General features: G+C 42.4%; 2 protein-coding genes across 3 annotated transcripts in view; one reads left to right on the top strand and one right to left on the bottom strand.

Annotated features, from left to right (window-relative positions):
* The window catches only part of fstl5 (follistatin-like 5), a 127,274-nt gene extending 121,701 nt beyond the window's left edge, over positions 1-5,573 (bottom strand). For both annotated transcript variants that reach the window (XM_068325573.1, XM_068325574.1), the window contains exons 1-2: positions 5,469-5,573; positions 5,179-5,333 (exon numbers count right to left, since the gene is read on the bottom strand). In XM_068325573.1, the coding sequence (XP_068181674.1) occupies positions 5,179-5,201 (23 nt within the window). In that variant the 5' untranslated portion in view covers positions 5,202-5,333; positions 5,469-5,573. The remainder of the gene's footprint in view (positions 1-5,178; positions 5,334-5,468) is intronic.
* A 14,047-nt stretch (positions 5,574-19,620) lies between these two features.
* qdpra (quinoid dihydropteridine reductase a) lies at positions 19,621-26,032 on the top strand. The gene is made up of 7 exons (XM_068325355.1): positions 19,621-19,806; positions 19,887-19,979; positions 20,316-20,412; positions 20,701-20,841; positions 22,813-22,921; positions 23,608-23,691; positions 25,292-26,032. The coding sequence occupies exons 1-7, from the start codon at positions 19,723-19,725 to the stop codon at positions 25,395-25,397; spliced, it is 714 nt and encodes a 237-aa protein (XP_068181456.1). The 5' UTR covers positions 19,621-19,722; the 3' UTR covers positions 25,398-26,032.
* Positions 26,033-26,312: the final 280 nt, after the last annotated feature.

The following is a 26,312-nucleotide window of genomic DNA, read 5'->3' as shown; positions in this document are numbered from 1 at the left end:
TACATTTGTTTGATTTTTAAATGAATTTAAAAAATACTTATAATTAAATAAATGAAAGAAACATCACAAAACACTAATCAACTTCACTTTGCAGGGACATGGTGGGAGTGAACGTTTGCCTTTGAGAGTGACTGCTTGCATTTTCTCGCTGTATGTAATTTGCCTTTTAATCCACTTGAGCAGCCTTCTAAGAATGCCAGATAGCTCACTATGACCAGTACCCCGACTGCCACTTTTACACTTTATGAAAAATTTTTATTAATTCTCCCTCAGAGTGAGCCCATTATTCATCCCCGGCTCTGAATAACCACCTAGTAAGAAAATGAAGTGATTCTAATAAATCTTTCGTCACGCACCGAATTTCCCACTTGGCGTGACATCTTAGAATTATAAACAGCCTTCTGCGTGCTATCAACTGCGATCTTGGCGTTTAAATTCATCCCCAAAAAAAAAAAAAAAAAGCCACAATTATTAACAATTAATGGAATGTTTGCAAAGATATATCAGTTGCTATGGTTTCTGGACCCGGTGATGTCGTAACTCCGGAGTGCAGCCGTAAATTCTCCGCATCAAAGATCTGACAGTTGAGACTTTATGATTGCGTGACTCTCCACATGCGAGGTGTTTGCAGGAAAGACCTTGACTTTTTCTTTTATGGCCATTTAATTTATAGACCATTTCAAATGTCGAGAGCTAAAGGCTTTCGCTACAACTCTGCAGAAGAAAAGCCTGGCAGGAGCCCATTGGCTCACACGCTGGTAACAGTCATTATTTAATCATACAGATCTGATGGACTGTACCGCGTCCCGACGCTGTCACACTTGGCCAAAGCAGCAGTGAACCGGTGAACTTTGATGTGTCATGCCATTAAAATGCAACGCAAGGCCAGAGCACTTAAACCCCACCACCCCCAACACCACCACCTCCCCAAGAGTGGTACGCTTCCAGCAAACAGCAAACAACAGCATTATCATCTCACTGTGATGCCTCTTATCAACCTGTACCACCAACAATTCCAGCCGCTGAAAACACAGCTCACAAAGCCTCCAGTCGCATTTTCCATTAGACTTCTTGCAACCCACCAGCAGGATAAGCACAGAAACCTAGAAGGATCCTGTTGACCCCCCCCCCCATCCTTAAGGTTTGTTTAGCTCCATTTTATAGTCTGACCATCTGCCGAAGAGCACGGAAGGACAGAAGGGAGGTGTCTCGATGTTTCACCCAGCCTTGGCTTTTTAAAACTAGCCACAAAAAAAAAAAAGCCTCCTTGCACCGTCCCGGTTACGGTGATAACAACATTACCACCCCCTCCGAGTTCAGCGGAGATGCTGCGTCTGGGAGGTCACGCTTCAAGAGACATCAAGCTGTTTGAAAAAGTCACAAAGCGCAGCTTTGTTCTGTTGGTTTGGATTCCGGTTTTGAAGGGAAGAATAAGTAAATACCAACCGGTCGAAAACGTTTCACTTCATCACCCACCTGGTAAACATTCTCACACATGATTACACCACATCAGGCCGGGTGCTGATAATCGAAATGATATCAATCAGTTCAGTTTTGTCGCTTGTAGTTATGAAAGGTACAATCGTGGCGAAATCTAGGATTGCCGCATGCAATAAAAAAAAGACGACTCTCCCTGGTTGTTTGCATGATTTCAGCAGCAGTGGCTTCATAAAAAGAGAAATGCAATGTGCACAATAAAGGAAAAACTGGTTTTCACAACATCTAACAAAACCCCCGCCTTGTCAGGGGACGCATGAATGTCAAGAGGTGTCTCTTAAACGTGGAAGCGGGATAACATACAGTACCTCTCTGTGTGGCGCTACTTCACAATAAAAATTCCACATATTGAAGAGGGGAACAACAATACACACACACACACACACACACACACAAGTGGGAGTTGGCAGAGGTTACAGCTTTACTCAGTGGGAAACGGGTGGGGAGGGGGTGAAAAAATGGAGAGCAATGTTAGAATTAATATTGTCGAGGCAGGTGGGGGCTGAGCTATTTGAGAAATGAAACGTGACACCCTAAAAAAATGGAAAATGGATTGAAAGCAGATGAAATTTAGTCGGAAAGGGAGCTGATTTTGATCATTTAAAAGGTTTTTTCTTTTAAAATCGTAACTTTTCATCTGGATTTTATTCATGAAATGTGGAAGGAAGACGTTCCATCCATACAAAAAGTCGCTGGTCAACTGCATGGGGAGGATTTAGGAAGTAAATATCACACAACTAGTACTGATGGGCCCATTATAAAAAATGCTTCGCTGTATATTGCTCCAGTGGAGTCACACGCTGCTGTAATGGGCAACTCCCAGGTGTTAATGTGTGTAACTATGAATCTGAAAGCAGGCATCGCTTAAAAATTATGCTCTGGATAAATGTGGGGTTATTACAGGTGGAGTCTGTCAGTAAATTCAAAGAAAAGATTGTTTGCAATATCAAAGGAATACTTAGAATGATGAAACTTCCTGGAGTTTATAGCTTAACTGCATATTAAACTGGAGATGGGTGCTTTTTTTAAAAAAAAGAAAAGTATTTATGCTTTGATGCATTTCTTAATGCGGCGATTTCCTGGACTTGTGTTTATGACTGCGATGCTGTGAAGGATGAAATGATGCTTGTTAAATTACAAAAGTACATCATGAGTTTTTGCCTCTTTTTTTTAAGAGGTTATGCTAAATCTAAATGACAAGTTTATTATGGAGCTCAAGAGTTGCTTCTTTTTTTATGATTGGATAGAATCAGGCTAGTTCTTTACCCCTGATCCACTACCTCTATGCTAACCATGGCTAATACCCATGCAGCTCTGCGTGAAAGTCATGAATATCAAGAGATGGTGATACCTTTGTTCTATTTTTGCTAAGGTTTTGAGCTATCCATCGGCCACTACCCATTTCTGCGCTCAAAGCATTCACAAGTTTTCTGTTTGCTGTGGAATTTCTTTGCAGAAAAAGATGCAGTCAGTTTAAATGATGCACTTGAATCCACTGAATTGGGGTAGGAACAGAAACTCCAGAGACACACAGGTACTCTATGTGTCAAAGATGAATATAATGTGTCGCACGAATCCCCAAGGAAATCCAAGGGAAGCTGGAAGGGCTGCAGACAAATTGTTTGATCTCCTGTGAATGTCCCAGTAGAAACCACTGGGGAGGTTGGGATGCTAGAGGAGCCATAGGAGGACCCGTTTAAGATCGTAACATCAGTACTGATATCTAACTTTGAGACTTGATTTAGCTTTGAAAAGTGAGCTGTTAAATTTGACAAAAGCATCCGACATCCTCGATGGCCCCAAAAGTACCACTTAGAGAAAACGAAGCTTCTTAGAAAGCAGTTTTTCTCTCTAAAACAGCCCCCATAAAGACTTCTGAGAGGTAATTGGTAAAGATTTTTGGGCGTGCTGTAACACCAAGACATTTGAGATCATTGCAGAGACCCGAAAATGGTATCATTTTCAGTGTCAGTGTGATTTCCAACCAAAACACACAGCTTTATTGCCGTATCATCCATAACCGCCCCCCCCTGCCCCCCCTACCCTTCTACAGGGCTGCCATTACTGGGCTCCCACACATTCTAGAGTCCTCCTTTCAAATCTGAAGTGCTTTGATCAGTTTCCTTGCGTTTTCCCTCTTTCCTAGTGAAAAGCGTTATTGACTCAAAAGCCTTTGCCTCCCGCCAGTGCTCAGAGAAAAGCCATTGTAATAAAAAACGCTCCACCCAGAGCGGCTCCATTAACACCACTACCTGCTCAGCTGGCACCAAGCGCTACCTGTTGTTAAATGGCTTGATTGGTTCTGAGTGAGGGAGGGGTGGGGGGTGGGGGTGGGAGGGGTATGGAAGGCCAGTATTTCTGACATTGATGAGATGGAGAAAAAAAGGTTTTCCCCCAGTGAGGACACTGTCTTTGTCGGGGGGGGGGGGGGTGTTTGAATGTGACTGGGAAGAATCAGAATGATTTCACGGCAGAGAGCCCACACAGTCATTTTCAAAAGTCTGCACTGGATTATCTCTCTTTGCTTCCCTAAACAGCCAAGACAAGGAAAATAATACCCGCGTATGCACACTGCTGTATGTGTTTTCTTTACAATGATTTAGTGAGTCCAGCACTGGAAAACACTCATTCAACTAATATGCCACTGGAAATAGATCAGATTGTGTTGTTTGCAGCAGCCTTTGCAGATAAAGTGAATGTATTGTGGGAATAAATAGTTTTTATTCTAATCCCACATCATAAATACTACGAAAAGTGTCACTGTAGAAGTATAATTAACCCAAAATTAAATTTTTTCATTATGTGTTCTTGTAATTATGACACTGTCATGTTATTCAATACTGAATTAGCATATTATCATTAAGCTGAAGGTCGTTTTAACTTCCATATAGCAATATTAGGTATTTTTTATCAACCAAATAACCATGAAGCTACAACATCCCACAGCTGAAGCCTCCTGAGAGGATTTCAGGCGGTAAATCGGAGTCCTATCGATGGCGGAACTTAATCCGGTTTTAGGTTCGGCTCTAACTCCATTTACTGCACCATCGCGTGGACACAAATATATAATGAAATAAATCAGAAGAGCAACATCATCAAATAACACAAGTACCTTCCGTTCCCGGCACAACAGCCTGCAATGTAGCGCCAAAAGGGAGAGGGAGAGAGAGGAGGGGGCGCAAAACTGAGGCTGAAAAACAAAAGTATAATCCGTCTGCAGCTAACGGTGTCACTCAGGGATTAGCACACCAAGAGGGGGAGAGAGAAAAAATAACACGCTAAGTACTACGAGGACGAATCAAACGCTGTGGGCAGCGTGGCGCGTCTCCAGCCGTAGACAGAAACATCGTTTCGGCTCCAGCGGGGGACGCGCCTGTGCGCCCTGGCGGAATAACGGCGACAATAATCTCAACTCCAGATATCCTCACATCAGCTGTGAGCCTCCAGGATCCGGTGACAAGTAAATAGAAATGCCAGAAAGCTTAAGGCGGTATACTGGGAGCCATATTCTGAGTCACGGAGAGTGACCCGGTGGATCATTGGATCGGAGTTGAGGCGCCTCGGAGATGATGAGGGTTAAACTCGGTGTCTTGAAGCGGCTCACACACAGGGAGGACTTTTCTTGCTTTATTTAGTCCACAAACAAACTAAATAGACAACAGAACGGTGTTATTTCTTTACCTTTGGGTCCAGTCGTAAAACATCAAGAAAGATAATCCAAACCAGATTAGCGGCGAAGCAATACTTCAACAAACTAAAATCCGGGATAGCTCCGGTCAAATCCACGGATGGTGCAGAGTAATTTCCGATGTGGTGTCCTCGGGAGAAGTTTTCACCTATAAACAGCCAAAAAGGAGAGGTCGTTAATCCTATTCCCGTTTAGAATCGTTGAACGGTCAGGAGAAAATGAGAGGGACGCGGAGTTCAGCACCGCGGCAGACCGGACAGCTCCGACGGCGCAGAGATCTCACCTCTTCCGCTCTCGGGTCTCTTGTGCGCCACCGAGGCAGGAGCCACCAGCCCCAACCTCACCTACCGTCTCAGTCCTGACGGGATTTACATGCAATCACTTGTGGGAGGGAGGAAGGAGGGGAGGAGTGGGAGGGAGGAACCAATCGGATATATCCTGTAGCGGTAGAAGCGACAGAACGAGGACAGACGGGATGTGAAGCGGCTTCAGTCCTGCGCGCCAAGCGAAACTGTCCTTGACTAAAGAGGGAGGGAAGGGGGGAGAGAGAGAGAATGGGGGGAGAGAGAGTTCGTGCGGGTGCCCTCCCCCCACACACACTCACTCACTCACTCACCCATTCACTCACGCATGCGCACGTGCACGCGCAGCGTCCAGAAACTGATGGATGGCTGCTTTATCCACCGTTTAATTCAGCAGATCGCCGCCGTGCGCCGTCAGTGCGCGACCTCGTCGTGACAGCAGGATGACCTCTACCAACCGCAGACATTTAAGTCTATTTACTTGTTTTCTTTAAAGACATTTTCCCATCCTAAAAAGAACAAACATCCACTAATTATATATTAATATTAGTCACTTTAATCAACTGGTGTATTTAAACCCCCTCCTCCCCTCAATAATTTAGAGAAATAACTTCCAAATATTTACATAAGGGCTTTTTTTTTACTTTGTAGCCCCGTTGAGAGTCTTTATGATACACAAACGCGTCCTACATTTACAGCGCATCAAAAGTTGTGTTTGTCTTGTGTCTAAATGTACTCATTTATGCATTTTGTCATCACTTATTCATGTATTTATTTCTGTTTAGCCTATTTTTTCCCCAGTTTCTCTTCATATCTATCTCCTTTGCCCCATTTACCCACAACTACAGTATACAACACTCGTGGACTAGTTGTTGCGCCGTGGGCTGAAAGTTCTCGTTATAGTATTAATATTTGTCTTTTTTTAAAAGTGTCTTTCATAACAACATTAGACACAGCAGCCGGCTCTGTGTTCTCCTGTGCGTTCAGCTAAAATTTAATTGGAGTTTTCCATGAAGGAGGCGGAGCAGCAACATGGCCCACATCTTTGAAGGCTCAGTACCTCCTTCATCGGGTTTATTGCAATACCGCTCCTCTCCAGCTTGGAGGACACGGCAACCACTGTTGACCTCAACAGGTTTCCTTGTCAGGAAAATGTAGACATAGGTGATTTCAACCATTTCAACAATCCATGTTGTTTTCTTGTAAGGGCAACCGTCTTTGGTGCAACAGCCCCGAGCCTGACCCGAAACAAATCCCGGCGAGCATCATCTCCTGCTCAGCCTAAGGCCTTTGCAGTAAGCCTTATCACTCCATACGACTTAACTCCTTCTATCCCACACAGACATGTCAGAAATAAAAACCCATTTCAAGATGGAAAAAAAAAAAGTGTGTTAGCTCCTGTGGTGATTACGCACACAGCCGGAGTCGCGTCACCGTAATCGAACACGACGTGCGCGCCGAAGCCCATCCGGGACGTGCGCCTATAACGCGTTGCATCTCCTGCAAAATGAACTTGTGGCATGATTCATTAAGGCGAGTAGGAGGAAGCTCTCCCTTGACATTGTTCCCGTGAATCCAGAGATTACTTTGCCACATCTGTGCTTATAAACAACCCGCGTGAATATGTCACACGGGGGGGCTGCTGAGATGCGCAGCAATTCATCACGCCGACGATTAATGCCCTGCATGTTAAATAAGGGAGAGGATGGAGGGAGTGTCTCACAGCAGGTCGTGTGCTTTTTTTTTTTGTAATTCAAGCTGGGAGTTAATTGAGTTGGAGAGAACAACAGTTTGTGGGTGTTTGGGGATGCGCAGTTTTTACGCACGGGAGAAAATCCACTTCTGATTGTGTGGATCCAGTTTTTTTTATGTGTGTGTGGGTCCTGGGTGAGAGTTGTGGGTACGCATTTACAGGAAAATGACAGTGGGAATAATCAGCGTGTGTGTCTGCGTGTTGGCATGTGGTGGAGACTGTAATAGATGGTGGCATATCGCACAGGGAACGTCAGCAGCAGCGCGCTCACACAGATGTGATATGTGGCCAGTTTCGCATCCCATTATCCATTAAGCTGCAAAGTGTCGCGCACAGCTCCAGATTGCGATGTCAAGCCGGTATACATTCGCTGTGACTGGTGCGTTAAGACTAAGCATATGGCTCCCACTCTCCTGTCCTCTCCGGGACTCTGCTCCGGAGGAGTGACGTGAGTTTGGATCTATTTTCTCGAGCTGAGGCATTTCATTTGACCTTTGTGAATTAATGCAGCAGATGTGCTGAGGAATCTGTCCTCCGTGCACTCTTTGAGAGCTAAAAAGAGACTTTTCTCCTCAACATGGGTTGTCTGTGGTTTGGGGGGGGGGGGGGTGGTAAATGAGAACAAACAAGAGAGAGAATTTGATTAAAATTAGAAAGAAGATCCTTCAGTTAGAAGTTATGGCGTAATTGAGATGCTGTGATGGAGTGTTTGTACTTATTATTGAAATTAAGCCTGAAAAATCATTTGTAAAATTTAAAAGACTTGCGTTGCATCTGGAGAAAAAAAGGCAACGTTCTAAATGCAGAGAGGTGTAAAAGGTTTAACTACAACTGCATGAGACACCAAGTGTAAAAAATTGATTTTTCAGGTTGTGAGGATAAAATTGCAGTCTCCTGGAGACTCCTTTAAGATTTGAAATAATCGGGTTTCCCTAGTGAGTGGATTGTGTTTAACCAGAGTGCAGACTGATTAAGAGGAGCATGAACCCGGAAAATAGTCAAATAATTGCACTGAAATGTCAACCAATCAGCCCCAGAGAGGGGTCGTAATATCTTATGGGCTACTGGGCTACTTGAATGCAACAAGTCTCTAGAACTGATTATTTACCAATTGGTGCAAAGGTCTGATTTGATTAATCGCCCCAATCATTTATCAAGCAAACAATCTGGCAGCTTTGATAGTTCTTTCTTTTTTTTTTTGGCTCATGGAATTCAGATTTTCTTTCTAGACTTCTCAGCAGGCTCAAACGAGGTGTTGTTTTTGTGTTCCAGAGGTTGTGATGAGCATTTTTCACCGTTTCCTGACGCGTGACGGAGGTCCTATTCAAACCAACCTCACTACTTTGTGGAATTAATGAGGCCTTCTCTTTTTCCTTTTCCGTGACTCTGCATTAACACAACGAAGCTCCTGACTTTGCTGTCTGGATGAGTCTGTCCCACATAAAATTGCACATTTCTGGTGGAATCCTCGATGAGAATGAAGTGTGTATAATTCCCCTGATTGCCTCACCATCATAAAGACAGTAAAAAAAAACTTTTACTGTAGTGACTGCTAAGAATTACCAATGCTAAGCCAGGGGTTTTTACATCTGATGAGCTTTCAGTTCACTTTTCCTGTCTGAGCGATCAGAAACCATCATCTGAATGATGTTTTAATTATGTGATGTATCTTTAAGTATATTTCTGAATCACAAAGAGCCATCAGAAGCATATTTAATCAATAAGCACAGGCCCGCCGTTGCCATAAAAGGCAGCTCGTGCCGCCACACACATACACAGCCTTATATAATAACGACACTCAGACTCAATGAAGGTTGAGTGCATCTCTAAATATAAAGTCAGCTTTCTGCTTTTTGTGTTGACAGCTGGTGTGTGTCAGTCGGTGCTCCTGCATGCTTTCAGCGGGGCTCACCCACAACTGCATTGCCCTAGTCGTTTAAGTGATACTTTTCCTAAGAGTGGAGTACTTTGCTGAGTCAGTCCTGATGGAATACTCTGCTGGTACATTCATGACGCGTGACTTACAGCACTCCGAGCGAAAGCTCGTAGGTCAGAGTTCACGCGTCGCTCTTTTTATCGTACGATGGAACTCCACCTAGGATGCGCAAGGCCACTTCGGTTTTATTCTAAGAGTCACTACGCTGAAATTATTACATCCTGCATCAGGTCAAATTTGCATGGGGAAAAATAGATCTGTGCTCAACAGACTGAGTGATGTCCAAAAAAAATTAGGGAGGATTAAAAAAGAATCATGCTTCATAAGTAAATTATTTTTTTGTGCATGTTGCATTGCTTTCAGACACTCTTTTTGAAAAAAAAAAAACCTTTTAAAAGTGCTTCCTGAACATCCTCAATGCTGTTACTCCAGCAGCCAAGCATCTGTCCCAGAGGATGCAAACCAAAAGTGGATCACCACTGATCAAAACTTTGCGTGGAGGCTACGGCTGAGAGCTGCGGGGCTTTTGAAGTGCGTCCCGGCTAAGCGCCGTTTCCCAGAGGATGTGGAATGAAATCTGACTCAGCATGGAGACACTTGTCTGACATGGAAGAAATACGGTCCAGATTTAAAGGAGGTCTAGGAATGAGATCATCGACGGGGGAAGAAGAAAAAAAAGTAAAACTTTAGGGAAATTACACTGAAATCAGATTCTCCAAATACTAAGGAGTCTAGAAAAGCATTTTTTTTAAATACTGGAGAGAGAAGAAGATATTTAAATTTATGGACACAGCTGCAGGAGATGCTGTCTAAGAACATACAGTTTGATCTCAGAGTTTGAAATTTGACCTAATCGCGTAATTAAATTCAAATTCAAATAACTTTATTTGTCCCCAGGGGACAATTTATCAGGGCATGAAAGTAGCTTTTTAAAAAAAATACATCAATCAATAGACAGAAAATCAACACACACTCTACAGCAGTCACTGACAGATAATACACATGAATCATTTATGGAATTCCTCGATTATAATTCAGATTTGTAAAGTTTTTGTGGCTGCCTTAGTGCTTACAACTGGGTCAGTAAGAATTTAGGAGATGGACACACAGAAGTACTGAATTCATTATATAATAAGTAAAAGTTTTATCAGTAAATGCTCCTGAAGTGTCAAAGTAAGAGTTCTTGTAATGTAATAAAGTTACGGAGAACGTGTCACCAGGTTTGATTAGAGATTCAAGCGGTGATTCTCAACTTGCACACTAAAAGGGTCACATGATGATTTTTTGAAGAAATAAGTAAATTTATTGACTAGTTGATAATATGCAAAACTGATGGGAACCAAATCCTAACTTTTCTTTTCATTAGGTTTTAATCAGTTGATTTGATTATATGTGCTTCACTCAGTTATGTTCTAACACTTCAGTTATTGTGTTGTCATGCTCACATGACAACACAACACACATGCACAAAATGACGTTTTCATTCCGTGCTATGAAATGAATCTGTGGTTGGTCTAAAATGGATGTGGCTGCACTGGAATGGTGTTTAAAAAGGCTTATATCTTCACCAATGGCAGAAGCTAAAGTATCCCAATGGTTAGATTGGAGATATTTATATATTTGATGCCAGATTGTCCTCATGACTCTCAGACATTATTTGTGTCACACAGTTCTCTTTATCCAGATGCGGCTGAGAAACCATCTCATGTTTCTAACTCCATCTGTGATTTATATGCATGCTAGGAATCTGTCCATATTGTGATCGGATCTCATTATGCAAAGCAAGCAAATCCAACAGCTCTGGCTGTGCAGCCTCTTCTTAATTCTGCTTTTGTTACATAAGCCGTGTTGTGGGGGGTCGGGGGGGTCATCTTTCAAATAAATGAGGCAAACAGCAGAAGTGATGATGCAGCTTGTCCACTTTGGATATGCTTACTCTGTGAGGAAGTCATAAGCATGAGCTACGTTGATGATGATGATGAGGATGATGATGATGATGATGATGATTATGATGGTTCAAGTCATTCTCCGGAGTCGTCTTTGAGAAACAGCGCAGCATGCGTGGTTTGTGCGGTGTGTAACTCCACAGGTACGCTAAAAAAAAACATGACTATCGCTATGGCAGCAGGACAGGAAGTCATGTGACGTCATACAAAGAAAGACAAAGGCAGCATGGGTGGGATAGTGGAGTAATTGGACATAATGAATACTAGGTAGGAAAACTTAAAATAAATTTGCTCGACTTTGCTTGATCCTGATTGTTTTAGGCTACTTCAGCTATGTGCTACCAGCTAATTGCGGGCTGACTTTTCAATTACAGTATTTTCCGCACTATAAAGCGCACCTAAAAGCCTTTAATTTTCTAAAAAACCGACAGTGGGCCTTATAATCCAGTGCGCCTTATATATGAAAAGGGTTTAAAATAGGCCGTTCATTGAAGGTGCGACTTATAGTCCAGTGCGCCTTATAGTGCAGAAAAAACTAGCTGCTAGCAGCTAAGGTACCTGCAGACTGACATTAGATCTCCATTTCTAGCTGTGTTTGAATTTCGTACAAATGTAAGTACAACAAGTCAGTTTTCCCAGAATAAGTGGAAACATCAGTATTCAGAACATCCGAGTCATCAAAGCTCATTTCTTGTGATATTTGCCTGTAAATGCCAAACCACGGTCGGTGTTATCTGTACCGTCTCCGACGCCGAACAGAACATCAAAAAATAAATATGAAACCAGTCAGCAAACCTTTTCCACGATATTTTTCCCTTTTATCTTTCTCGTGGTAAAAATTCAAATCACATTTTTTTTATTTTCTTGTGGCCGCATTTGCCTCCCCCTGCAGACAAATCCTACCTTGAATGCTAAATGTCCCTGAAATAAGCACAAAGGCGTCTTGGCCGACGTTTTGAAAGTATAGCAGAGAAGCGGCGTTTCATTTAGCTCTCAAAAAGATGATTGGAAGCAAGAAGAAAAGAAGTGGCACGGCTTAATTCGACATTTCTCCAACGAATCATCTTAATGTGGAGACGATTTGTTTCGGCTACGCCTCAGGAAAACTTTTCTTTTTGAAAAATTTCATCTCCTCCGAACAATAAAACGAGCGTTTATCAGTTCTGCCATCAATGTCTCAATGCCTCCTTCAGCGCTGATGTGCAAAAAAAAAAAAAAAAATCATCCCTCGCATTTCAGGCAGGCTTATCAATGGACAACTTCTCATCAGTGAAAGCTCATTTCATCGCCTAATCATTACAAATTAAATAAGCCTCATCAACTAAGTGCACGCAGTGTCACAGCTGATAAAAGAGACGAGGAGAATATGCAGATTAAAGCAGGTTTACGCTTGTGAAGCTCGAAAATTCTCTGATCTTGTGTTTTACTTTCTGAAGAATCAGGTGAACGGAATAATAGACGCCGTTCGTGGCTTAATTAATCATTACAATAGTGCGGATGAGAGGGAACAGCTGCTGACATCTTTAATCTCAAATTCCCTGGCACAGATGTATCAATCCCGCTCTTGATTCTTCCCCAACTTCATCTCGACGGTTTCCTCACGCCAGTGAAAGTGAGACTTCAATAAGAACCTGCACACATCGGGGGTGATTCTCTTGGATCTTAGCTCCAATCTCCCTCTAATCACAGCTTCACTCCCCAATGGAACCTTTTATTCCATCTCTCCCTCCCACCAGGCACAACAGTATTACACTTTATTGCTTCTCCACGCTGATCTTAAGTCGTACTCCAGGCAAGACGTACTTTTATCCTACATCAGCCACCGACGTCTCTTCCTCTGTCTACCAGCAGATTACCTCAACTTCTCTGTCCTCCTCTGGCCCCCCCAGGTAAAAGGGCTGACAATATTAGTCTCATAATCCACTTTGGAGTCAGCTATTGTGAGATTTTGAGACACTGCACCTGTCAAGATTCACCATCTAACCCTGTCTGGCCCAGATCACCTGTTTTTAGCATCTTACCTCCTTTTAGATACGTCTACACGCAGGCTTCTCTGCATAATCTCTGTGTAATCTTTTCATTTACATCTACAATGCATTTTCCCGAAAGGCAAGATAAAAGTTCATGTTTGTGATTTAAATCGAGATCCAAACAGCTTTTTTGCACAGGTGGAGAGAAAAGCTAAAAGCCAATTCGGTTTTATCAAAGACTCATGGGGACATCTAGTGTCGAGCAAGGAAAGGAAGAGGAGAGGATTGGATTCTTTTTTTTTTCCTGTAAGGTAATTTGAATTCCTTTGCTGTGACCATACTTGAACAAAAAAGAGCACAGAGGAGGAAGAGGAAGTCAGGATCAGGTCGGTTCATTTGCGTGATTGCCTTTATGACAAAAAAACCCCAAAAAAGTATCACAAAATGAACAACTAGATTAAGAATGACAGAATAAACAGAGGTCATATAACCCTTTATAGTGAAAGTGAAAAATTTCGGGGGCGAATGAATAAATAGAAAAAAAAATGCATTTCATTTGTCGACCTTTGAAGTCTTTCTTCTGATTTGTAGTTTTGTTCCTGTTATTTATTCTTCCCTTGGTGATTTAACTTAAGAGAGAAAAAGAGTGGAAACGCCTGCATTAATACAACAGCGCCGCAAACTGCCTCCTCCAAAATTACAAAGTTAAATCAATGCCTCTCCAAACCACTTTCAAAGGATATAACCGACATGAAGGGAGGTTTTATCGCTGTCCACTGGTATTAGACTGCATTACTTTTACCTGGGTGTACCTAATAAACTAGCAACCGAGTGTTTGTATATCTCAGTAGTGGGACCATCCATCTCCCTCTCCGTGTTGCTTCTGTTATCCGTCTCTTTCCTCCCTTAATGCTCCCAGTTTCCCCCCTGCTTTGATTAACTCCCATTAACAATCCACTCCAAGCTGCTCAGCTGCCCAACACATTTACAACTCATAAAGTATTGCAATCAACAAATTCGCACACGGCCGAAACTCTCCAAGTGCCCATTTGGAGACCGGCGGAATGACACAGAGAATTCAAATGGCAGCAAAGCAGTGCTTGACACAGTTTGGGGATGGAACGGGAGAACATGCCGAGGATTTTAAATTGGGGAGGACATCCCTCAAGGGGATGGGGAAGGATGGAGCGATGCCCCCCTCCTCTCAAGATTGAGGTCCAAACAATGTGGCTGGATGGGGCGGAGAACAACAGCAAACAACATGTGTCACTGGTAAAGACGAAAGGGGGGGGGGGCGGCTGAATCTAACTGATTTTATGGGGGTTTTATTCACATCTTTGGGAAATGAAAGGAAGTCAATGGAATAAATTGTATTCTCTTTGGATCTTTTATTGTCTGTTTGGTAGATTAAAACATTATTTCAGAGGAAAATGAGATTTTTACCTCAGCGTGTTTTCACTTCATCGGGTTGAAGAAGTGAAGAGAAAGAAGATGAATTGGTTTCATCTATCGTATGCAGAATAAGCTGTCCAGAGAAAGACGAATGGCTTGATGCACACACCGTCATAGTTATGGGGTATATTTTGGATTAAATTGTCCGCTCAGAATGAAGTGTAAGTGCAAATTAATTCACACTGAACTGTTTCTGTCCTATAAGAACGCAGCATCCAGAGATGGTTAGTTAAACACTTGTGAAGTGCTGCTGTATTTTTGAAAGGATTCTGTTTGTCCGGTTCTTCCATATTGTTACGGACGTCCTCCACCTCCAAGTCACCACCCCGTTTTTCTTGAGTCACCATCATTTCATCAGCCTCTGCAGAGTCATCAGCCGCCGCCACCACCACCACCACCACTAGCAGCATCCAAACTCCATCAGGGCTTTACATCGCTGCAGATGAAGACAGATTTGTTTGGTTAATTTCAAGAAAAGATGCTTTTGCTAATATTTCCATTAAAAATCAGTGCATGAACCTATATTTAATCATTACAAATAAACAGACAAACAGTTTTATACAAATATTTTATCTTTTCCTGACAGCACATCCTGCGATTATTTACAAAGGCTCAAAAATGCTGCTGCAAACCCACAGGTCCCTCCTCCAGCTTGATATTACAGCAGATTCCATGAATTAAAGAACATCCTGTCAGAAGTGCATACTTTTTGTACTATGGGGAAATCACATTTTGAAACAACGCTCCTGGTTGTCAACGGAGATTCCCGCTTACACATGTACCATTCTTCTCAGAGTCACTTTTTTTTATATATATATAATTTTTATTTTTTTTTATCTCGCTGTCAAGTCTTTTTAAATGAACAGAAAACAGTTTACAGCTGCATTTGTTTATTTTTCTGCTGGTAGTGTGCAGAAATCTTGTCTTTGCATTCAACTGTATTACATCTACACAAACTTTAACCTTCCATAGCATGAAGGAGCATTTATTTACTTTGCTGTCAAAGTGGAGAGCTCTATTATGAAAAGGATAATTATATTGTGCAAACAAAGGGTGGCGTGATCTTACCTCAGTGCACCCGGAGCAGCTGAAAGAAGACGTTTAGATGTTGGGGTTAGTTATAGTACAGAGTAACGGTGTGAGCAATGTGTGCTTTAATACTGTGTGCAGCAGCAAGGGTTTTATGCATGAATAAACATTTAACAACAGTATAAATGTCTGAAAGCAGCAGTCTGTACAAACATGCAAAGAATACCTTTATATAGGAAGCTATTCTTTGCATTGTATGCAAGTTATTCTTGTATATCGATACATAAGAATCCCTTCAAAGTATCACACAGGAAGAATTTATTCAGAAAATAAGCATTATTTAGAAAAGTAATGTATATTTTTTGCCAACATCTTCTGTGTCAAAACAAACGGACCGTGAAGTCATGAATATGCATAACTTAATACACATATTTACAGACATTGTACTTCGATCTAAATTGAATTTGAGTCTTTTTAATTTGGTACTATGAGAATAACCTTGGACTGCAACAAAATCTATAAATTGAAATTAAACGAAAAGCAATTTACTTTAAAGTATAACCTTGCAAAGCGAGTAGATGCTGGATGGGATGGGGGGGGGGGGATCTGGAAAGTCAGTAATTTAAGAAAGTAAGAATGATTGGCTTTATTTTCTTTAGCTCATTGTATTGACTCTCAAATTAGTATTAGTGATGTCCTACTGAGACCCTGAAGAGAGATTTGTTTTTTACTTTGTTCACCTTAATTTAACTGTGAAGTCTCCTTGGGAAACCTGAAGGTAGCAAACAGTCACACGCTGATCAGCTAAACACTCATTCATCAAAACTTTAAGTGTGAATTTTGAATGGCATGCCGGTCGAGGAAAGAGCATTTTCTTCTTAAGTATCTCATTATCCTCATCAATTTTTCATGCTTTTGTTTTCCCAGTGTGTGTGTGTGTGTGTGTGTGTGTGTGTGTGTGTGTGTGTGTGTGTGTGTGTGTGTGTGTGTGTGTGTGTGTGTGTGTGTGTGTGTGTGTGTGTGTGTGTGTGTGTGTGTGTGTGTGTGTTCGGCAGAGCTAACTCCTGTAGTGTCTCCTAAGGTGTAATTGTTCCTATGTTAGCACACTTGGCCTCACATCTGAATCATCCATCACAGAAAATAATTACTGTTAGACAGAGGAAACAAAAGAGACAGAGGATGGGTTTTATTTTCCTTTTCATGTCCAGAACCTCTGCAGAAGGGCCAGGAACATATAATTTTGTGAGAAATGTGGTCGATGAGATCATCTAGACGCATCTAGATGATGCCTAAGTCTGCTTAGGCATCATTTAAACTGGTGGAAAGAATCAACAACTTTAGAATTCTGGTCCCAAATGTCATTTGCCCTATTCCTGCTCCTGAATATCAACCGGTGTCCTTTCAGTCCTCCAATCCCATCGATCACACCAAATCAAGCTTCTACTTCTGCAGCAACAACTGGGGTCATTACTGCATCCATGTCTATGAGATACCGAGCTGCTGACAGATACCCGCGGCACAGATTCCTACGGAGTACTTAAATTTTTTGTATTTGTCAGCTGTCAGAAACCCACTAGATTTCTCTTCCACATCTGAACCAGACAGTCGGACGGCATTGCTGTGTGTTCCCCTCCCCATCCACCCACCCTTAGAGCCGGAGCCGGAGTGTGTTCAGCCTCACCAGCTCCCATCAACAATATGCATCCTCCTCATTTCACTCTCCAAAATAAAGGTGTGTGTGCGTGCGTGTGTGTGTGTGTGTGTGTACGTGCAGGAGTTTCATACCTTTTATCTCCAAGATAGGAGGCCAGATATACTTCTGTTTACATCACTGGAAAAAAAATGTTTATCTCTCTCATTCTCGTTTTGTGTGTGTGTATGTGTGTGTCTGTATGTGTTTGCGTGTGGATATTTGAAAGTGTGTAGATGTCAGACTAGACAAACCAGGCATTTATTCCCTGTAGGAGAAGTGTGTGTCCTATCTAGGTGAGTGTGACACGTTGGGGGCTTCACTACAGCGATAGGGGAGCCGAGGCCATCTTGCTTGTATTATTCATGAGTCGAGGATGTCTTGTTGGCATGCTCCTCTGCACAGCATAGCACAGCAGCACAAAAATAATGGGATGCTGCAGCTTGCTTTGTTCTCACCAGCATAACAGTCTTACAGCAGCACCTAGTGTTCAGTGCATGCAATTTAATAAAAAAATTCCCAGTGGGGATTCATATTGTGAATGTACACAAACATATTAATGAGCTATTTCTATTTAAAGTAAGTCAACTGTGGGTTTAAATCACATTCATTAACTGTAAGTTTACAGTGAAAGATTTTACAGTGTCATGATTGATTGGAGGAATTGGATAAATTATTCACCCTTTTGTCTGGATCCCCTGGAGCTCCCTCAGTGACCTGTGGGGGTTACCGCAGGGCCAGGAAGTACAATTTATTCCATTTCAAATTCTTCATGTCACATGTCATTCACGTCACACACACACAAGCAGACAAGAGGGAATGAGACCTAGCTTGTTATCATGGGACCAGGATGGATTTCTACTGAAAAAATACAGCAGATACAGTCGGTAGCTGACTGGGAGTGTGACAAAGAGTGTGGTACACATCTTCCTGATTGGTCCAAAAGTGGCATGATAATCTAATTCCACCATCTGCTCTCTGTCTGTGTTTCATACACACTGAGGGATGGAACGTCATGGTGTTTTCTTGTGCACCTGCTAAACGTGGTGCGTGGGTGTGAGTGCAAACTGGTACCGCAAGGTACTTTCATAGGCACTTTAAACAGATCGACATATGCAAGGCACCCTGGTGGAAAAATACAGAAATATAGTAAACAACAATTAAGGTTCCAACCTTCATTCTGGGAAAAGTAAAATGCCTTTTATGGGCATTATACGAATAAAATGCATTTTCCATATACTGTAAAGGATTTTCAGTAATGATAAGGTCATCTTTTTAAGATTAGTTTCTAAAAGTTGGACAAATTTATTTCTCACAGACACGCACAATGATTTGCACAATGCAGGTTTTCTTGTCAGAGAACTGCCAGCTCTAACATTATGACTCTAAACAAAGTTAGTAACAGTTACACATTAGTGAAGAAGCCTTTTCCACACTATGAATTCATTGATTCCATTTCTCCTGCTCCTGCACAGCAAGGCCTTCCTTCCATTCTCTTAATTTGGAATAGAAATATATTTAGTTTACATTTCCTGTTTTATTTTGAAGGCAGCGGTTTCATGTTGCGTCTTTTTACTTCCTGTATTCCTTGATAATCGTTTCCCCCCTCCCTCTGATTCAGTCTGTTTTCTACTCTGATCATTTCCCCCCCCTTTGGTGTCCATGTATTTACCGACATTATTATTTTATTGTCACATCATTGTTGTTTCTTCTCCTTTGTGCTTTCTGTCTTTATTCCTTCACAGAGAGTGTCTGATTATTTCCACCTGCCTCCGATTGTCTCCATTCCTCTGCGCCACCTGTTTGTCATCCTCCGGTTGATCAGCGTGTTTAACACGTGTGATTCCACCTGTTCACTGTCAGAATGTTGTGGGTGTCGCGTCACAGTGATTTCTAGTTTTTTTTTTCTACAGTTTAGCGGATGCTTAAATCTGGGGGGGGTTTCCAGCAAACTGAAATAGAGAAGTAAAATTTGAGACTAAAAATGAAAGGGGTAAAAATGTAAATGAAGGAGCAATTAAGTGAGCAGAAAAACGGATTGTATAGAACAGAAGGAGAAAATGAAGGCAAGAAGGAGCCACATATGTAAGCTTTTAATTTTTATGATGCGCTTCAGGCATGAAACTCCTCATTTACTACTAACCACCTGAATATGAAACGAGTTCAAGAGAAATGTCAACCCCTTATGTCAAGTCATGTATTGATTTCAATGTTTCATAATGTGGTCGCAGTAGCATCATTTATCAAAATATTGCATATTTACGCGAGGCCGTGAACATCCCGCAACACCGTAAAGGAGAAGCAACGTAGTTTCGTTGTGTCCTACAGTCTTTGAAAGCAGCATTAGTTCCGACTGACTTGTTGCTGCACCGGAGAAACGCCCCCTCCTGCCCGGCCGTATTTGAGCTCCAGCTCGGCCATAGTTCATCCACTGCTCGCTGCAAACCAGGGCTACTGACATGGCTGGCAACCGGGTGATTGTTTATGGTGGAAAAGGTGCTCTGGGCTCCAAATGTGTCCAGTATTTTAAATCTAAAGGATGGGTAAGCGCCCGAACTGTTAATGCTAAATCTGCGCTTTGCTAAACTGCTAGCTTACTGTCCGCTCTCTTTTAAATTGACAGTGGGTCGCCAGCATCGACATTAACGCGAACGAAGAGGCAAACGAAAACGTGTTAGTGAAAATGAGTGAATCTTTCACCGAGCAGGCGGGACAGGTGAGCTACAGACGACATGTTGCATGTTTTAGCTGAGCTAATAAGTGGCGATAAAGCAGCTTAAAGTTCAACACGGGGCACGAATACAATCGTTGTATGTGTTATGAGACGTTCACTGACGCTGTGTAACGTTCAGGTCACATTGGAAAAATACGATTTATGGGTCAAGCCCTTGTTTAAAGCTTGTTCTTATGTGAATTATGTTCTGATACTTTAATGTTTTTGAACACAGTATAACAGGTATTTTCCATTTGAATGTTGGCTCTGTTAATTTGTGCTTGCCCCGTGGCTTTGTGAAGAAGTGTAATTACAGTAGTTATGTTTCACTGTGAGCAGGTAACGACAGATGTAGCTGTGTTACTGGGGGAACAGAAGGTGGATGCCATCCTGTGTGTGGCAGGAGGATGGGCGGGAGGAAGCTGTAGTTCCAAAGGTCAGAGTTCAACTTGTGTTTGCTGTAACATCAATCATCTACCAAATGCATCCTACAGAAAACTATATTTAAAATCACCTCTGAAAGTAATGAAATATGTAAATACCTAGCGGTGGTTTTAAAAAATACCACCCTTAAGAAGCAAATTATCATATGAACCATAATGTGGGGGCAATTTATTTCAAAAGCAGGCGTCATTTGAGGACATGAGAGCATTTTGGATTCATTAAGAGCTGAGAAAATTATCATTTTCCCTCATTTATTTATAATTTTTCATGTCTTTGTCAGATTTATACAAAAATACAGATCTGATGTGGAAACAGAGTGTGTGGACCTCCACAATCTCCAGCCACCTGGCCTCTCTGCACCTGAAACCAGGTGGACTGTTGACTTTGGCCGGGGCTAAAGCAGCACTGGGAGGCACCGGAGGTGAGGCACGCTTTGGAGTCACGATGACCTGGTTAATGTCGGTGTGTTACGTCAGAGTTGCAGAAGGATTGAGACATAATGGAGACGTTATTGTTGCAGATGTCCAACCGGCCAGTCCTCATAATGAAGATAATAAAAAAAGCTGCACGGTGTAGACGAGAGAATTGACGCGGTGACCAGAAATGCAGGGGATGTTTTTTTGTTTTTTTTTAAAGGTCTCAGGAAAACGTCAATAACATTGATCCACTGAGGTCAAACAGAAAAGATCAGCTTATGAGGTCTGTGGGAACGGTGCTTTAGGATAATTTAAGGTACCAAACGAAAGATAAGAAAGGACTGTTTGATAGGTATATGTGCAGATGCTAACAAATGCCGTCCCACCTTCTGTCTGCCTGCTATGTCGGCTCCTAGAGAGGCTTTTGTGTGGAGCCATGCGATGTCCGTTGGCCCCCCAGCCCACCATGTGATGGGCTGAGGTCTAGCTGTACAATACAATGTGAAGCCCCAGCTCAGCTACAGCACAAAGCTCACAAACTCATTGACTGCCGGCTTAGGAAGAGAATGACTTTGCACTCATGGCTCCATCAACATATAAACCATGTGGACAGAATGAGTAATCTGCCCCGATAGAGTTCATCTGTTCTCTTTTAATGGAGCTTTTGTTCATGCAGGAACTCTTCCTTTTGCTGAGATGGTTTTATCATGTTTCGTATGTCTAGTTAAATGTGTAATTAAAAGATTCTACTTTTTTGGTCATTTCTTGATTTTAAAGAGGACTAAAGGTGCACTTAATTTTTATTTTCACATTAAATCATAACATACTCAACAAAGGAAGCTAACGTCGAGCATTTTAATAAGTAATCAAACTCAAGGAGCCTCTGGGATTTTATATAACCATTCTTTTCTTTTTTTTAGCTTTTTAATTATTAAATCGAGTTTCACAAGGCTTTGCGGTATTTGTTTAAATGATTATTACAGTTTACCTATTGTGTGGCTCTTGAGCATTGTTGTTTGTAGAAGAGCTTTAATAAGTGTAATTAGGTAGCTGCTGTCACTAGCGTGACCCGATTTTATCCGACGGCATGTGTGATCTGTTTTGTTTTGTGGAAAATTTTTTTAATCAGCCTTAAGTTTCAGTCACGTCGTTGTCTTCATTGGAAAGGTATTAATCAGGCCACAAAAGTCATGTGAAAGACTTTCTAATCATCTTAAACCTTATTTTGAGATTTAAATCGAAGGTCAAACCGTAGTCTTGAGTTCACACAGACATGTTGCCTGACTTTTCATGTGACTTTGTTTTTCATAATGTAAAATCCGATTATTGTGTAAGGTTTGTGAAGTAAAGCTGTTTGCAGCCAAGACTGTCGGGCAAAGTGAGAATTATAAACAGTGTCAACATCCCATCGTCCCATTTAACTGCTGGAATTTTGCTTGAAGGGCATTTAGTGAGAGGATTGATTGTCAAGGATAATCAATTTGATCTATTAAATCAAATTGAGGGGGTTTTCATTTGGCTTTAGCAGAAATCTACTTGTGATTTTAATGTGCTGGACGTCTGCAGCCGTACGCTGGCGTCCTCTTCCTCCAAACAAAGTCGTGTTGAGTTCACTGTCGTCGGAAATTTGTGTTTATTGAGACATCGAACCCTTTGGTCTTAGCAGATCTTGTTATCAAGGCTGCTGCTCCCCCACCCCTTCTTCCTATTGGTCAGATTTTTATTAGCTTGTCTTAAAATCAGTTTTAACGTGGTGTGTGGATGCTTGGCATTCTTTACCAAACTCAGTTGGAGGGGGGGGGGGGGACGACGCATAAAGACAGATGCTGGAGCTACACAACATTCCTGAGCGTTGTGCACATCTGGGTTCATGTCGACCATATTGTGTTAAAGCAGAAAAGCATACAAATATTTTGTTACACAACCTACATAGCCAGAACTTCCTCCAGAACGCTAAAAGAAATGTTTCTTGTCAGGCATGGTCGGTTACGGCATGGCCAAAGCCGCCGTCCACCAGCTGTGTCAAAGTCTTGCAGCCAAGAACAGCGGGATGCCCCCAGACGCTGCCGCTGTGGCCATCCTACCGTGAGTACCACCGGGACACAGGTCCACTTCCTCCTTCCCAGGTCCACTTCCTTCCAGGTCCACTTCTCCTTCCTTTGCTGCATGAACGAAACGATGGATGGAGCTCCTTTTATTTTGTAAAGCTCTGTTTATTTGCATCTGCTAATCTATTTTAGATGAGTGACGCACGCTGTGGCCTTTGCATGATTAGGTGATTTAAAACCCAGTGTTTTTGTAGTGTCATCGTGAGACACTATGTCGCGTCTCTGTCTCTTTGGTTGCGTTTCCCCGCCGGCGTGAAGCTGGACCGACTGCTTCTCCAACGTGATGTCACATCTGTTTAGCATCAGCCGCATGACGCACGTATCTGTTGTGGCCTGTACCCCTCCCCGCCACCCTCCTTCCCCATGTTTTACGATCAGACGCTAACACAATATAGCATTTGTGGAAATTCAAAAAAGTGTTTTCCTGCCAAGGCTGTGGAACCGGTGAACATTGTCTTTTTTTGTCTAGGAAGATGATGGATACTAAAAAATAAAATACCCGCCTTTAGTCTTTGCACGATTGCATCAAAGGACGCATACCGTTAAGTTCCAGCAATGAACATGATAATGACAAACACGACTCATCTGTGGTCGGTGGGTGGAGGTGCTGCAGAGCAAACAAAGACGCTGCTGCTCTGATTGTCATCTGGTTTAATTTGACAGTGTTACCTTGGATACGCCAATGAACAGGAAGTTCATGCCCAAAGCGGACTTCAGCTCCTGGACCCCACTGGAGTACATCTCAGAGTGAGTTCAACATCATAAAAACAGATTTAAAAGCTCCATATTCACGTTAGGCAATGCGACACACTGAAGAGTCATTTGTGCCCCAGAAACATTGAACTAAAACCACCTGAGTTGCGCTGTAGGGGCGCGGTAGCCCATACTAAGTCTGTGTCATTACTTTTTGCGTCACTCAGGTGGCATACGAACTCCGATCGCATCCGCCTCCCTGCTACTGCCGAATCGTCTCCTCGTGCGTCTGATTGACGTCAGCGTGTGACGCCACCGTCATTGTTCACTGGTCCAAACAGTTCTGGTTCTGAGAGCTTGACGTCCCAAACATCACGTTTAGCTCGCAGGAACGCTTTGAGTAACCGGAAACTTCTGACCACGCCAGCTGTGCGCCCACACACACACACACACAAAAAACCTGACTACTGATGAACACAGAATACAAAGCAGCCTGATGATAGCTTCTTTACTTTAAGCAGTGCTTTCCTGTATTATCACATGGCTTACATTTATGTGACATTATGTCAAATTACACTGAATTAAATGTACAGAAACCCTCTATGGATGTTTGGAAAAACATTTTATCATTGAAGATAGAAGAATTGAAATGTGACGTTTCACCACAAGATGGCAAAGTAGATCTGCTCGGGATTTTTCCTGCAGTTCCTGGATGCTTTTATTCTCGTTTCATCACAGCTTCTGATCGCTTCATCTGTTTTTGTAGATTTTTATGTCATTTGTGTGATATATGCCTTTAATAACAGTTCATCTGATGATGCAATTTTTTGACAGTGTCAGGAGCAACGCTGATGAATCAGTGACGTGGTTACCTTTACGTAGAGTTAGCATCTGGGGCTCCAATTATTTCCAACAGTTTGTATTAGAAAAGTCGATCCTGTGATCACTTTAGTATCTGCACTGTCGCTTGGTTTAAATAACATCTAATATTCTATCACATTGGAAATTGTTTTGAGGATTTTGAGTGAGGGTGGTGTTTTCCCTCTTTGTGGGCCAAGTGAGATTATATGGGATTTGATCCTGTTTGATAATCCCTGAGGAAACAGATGAGGGTCTGAGAACAGAAATAGAAATAATCTGACTGGCAGGAAATGAAAGGAGACAGCGGATGGACGAAAGCAAAGTCCGCATAGAGCAGAAGATAAGATGAGAGAAGGGGCGGATGAGACAGGATAAGATAGGATTGGGTCGATAGAGATGGGGTGGATTGAAGTCAGTAGGATAGGAGGGAGGGGGTAGGGTGGAACTAGATATACTGTAGGATAGAGGAGAGGATTGGCTAGAACAAGAGATGAGATGAAATGGAAGGTAGGATAGGATGGGAAAAGATAGGAAATGAGAAAAGGGCATAGAATGAGAAGATGTGATGGTATGGGAAAAGGTTAAATGGGTTTGGATAGGAAGGAGTAAGATGGGATGGGAGGAACTAGGATGGAATAGGGATAGGATCGGAGAAAAGGGGTGGGATTGGTGAGACAAGAAGACCAGACAGGAAGAGAGACGATCGGTTGGGTTTACCTGCAATTCTATGAAGACAACAAAACAGACTTGCAAGTCATATACATTTTACATAATGTAAATCTTTGTTCTCCAGAATATTCTTCAACTGGGCCACAGGGGTGGACCGTCCAGCTTCAGGAAGCCTGATGCAGCTGCTGACCGCCGGAGGGGAAACCCAGGCCGTGGCGGCGTCGCTGTAGAGCGACACACGTGGCGACGACGACGACAACGGTGGAGGTCGGGAGCAAAGGAAAGAAATGAAACGATGAGAGGTGGAAAAAAAGTAGCTTTTATTGCAAATGCAGCATCACAGCGCCATCTAGCTGCCAGTCGTTACAACAGCTTGCTCAATGTAAGGACGGGTGGAGCTGATCAGTCGGGGACACGCTGTCCTCCTGAACATCAGTGTTCAAGGACGTATTAAATGTTTTCTGTCAGAAGTCTTTTAGTGGAAACTGTCACATATGTATGTCTATACATAACGTTATGCCAATGTTGCAATTTTACTTCATAACTGTTACAACTGCGTATGTCGAACATGGCGTCTTTCCCCCCTTTTATTTTTCTCTACAACAAAAAGGGTAATTTTTCCAACACGTGAGATTCGTCCAGCTGTCTGTTAAACTGTCATCCGTCGCTGCAGGGTCTCAGAGCCGGCAAACGCCGCTGGACGACATGGTTTAAAGTGAAGTGGCCTTACTTTATGTGCGTGTCTATCACGTCCCAGTGCCCTTGTGTGAGTGACAGGAAAAAATATGTCCTTGGCTGTTGTGGGTTTTGTAAGAGGTGTACTGTAAACGTGTCAAATGCTCAATAAAACAAGTCAAAAAATGGATTTGAGGTTTTCGCTTGTCTTTGAGCATGGATAGCATGGTGTGAGCTTCAATATGTGATGCATGCAAAACACCAACACAAAAATAAAGCGAGTGTCTTCAAATGCAAAAGGGTTCTGAGCTGGAGGGTAACTAAGAACCTTCTCAACCTTTTCTAGCCAGCGCTGCAGTATCAAAGCGTCCACTAGATGGTGCTCTCTAATCAGTCCCTGAGCTGCTCTCCTGTTCTGAGCAACAACCAACCCTCTTATTCTGAACATGCCCTTCCATGCATACGATGTA

Source organism: Antennarius striatus, chromosome 10 (genome assembly GCF_040054535.1).
Source record: "Antennarius striatus isolate MH-2024 chromosome 10, ASM4005453v1, whole genome shotgun sequence".
Lineage (NCBI taxonomy): Eukaryota > Metazoa > Chordata > Actinopteri > Lophiiformes > Antennariidae > Antennarius > Antennarius striatus.
This window is presented reverse-complemented; position numbering and strand designations above follow the sequence as displayed.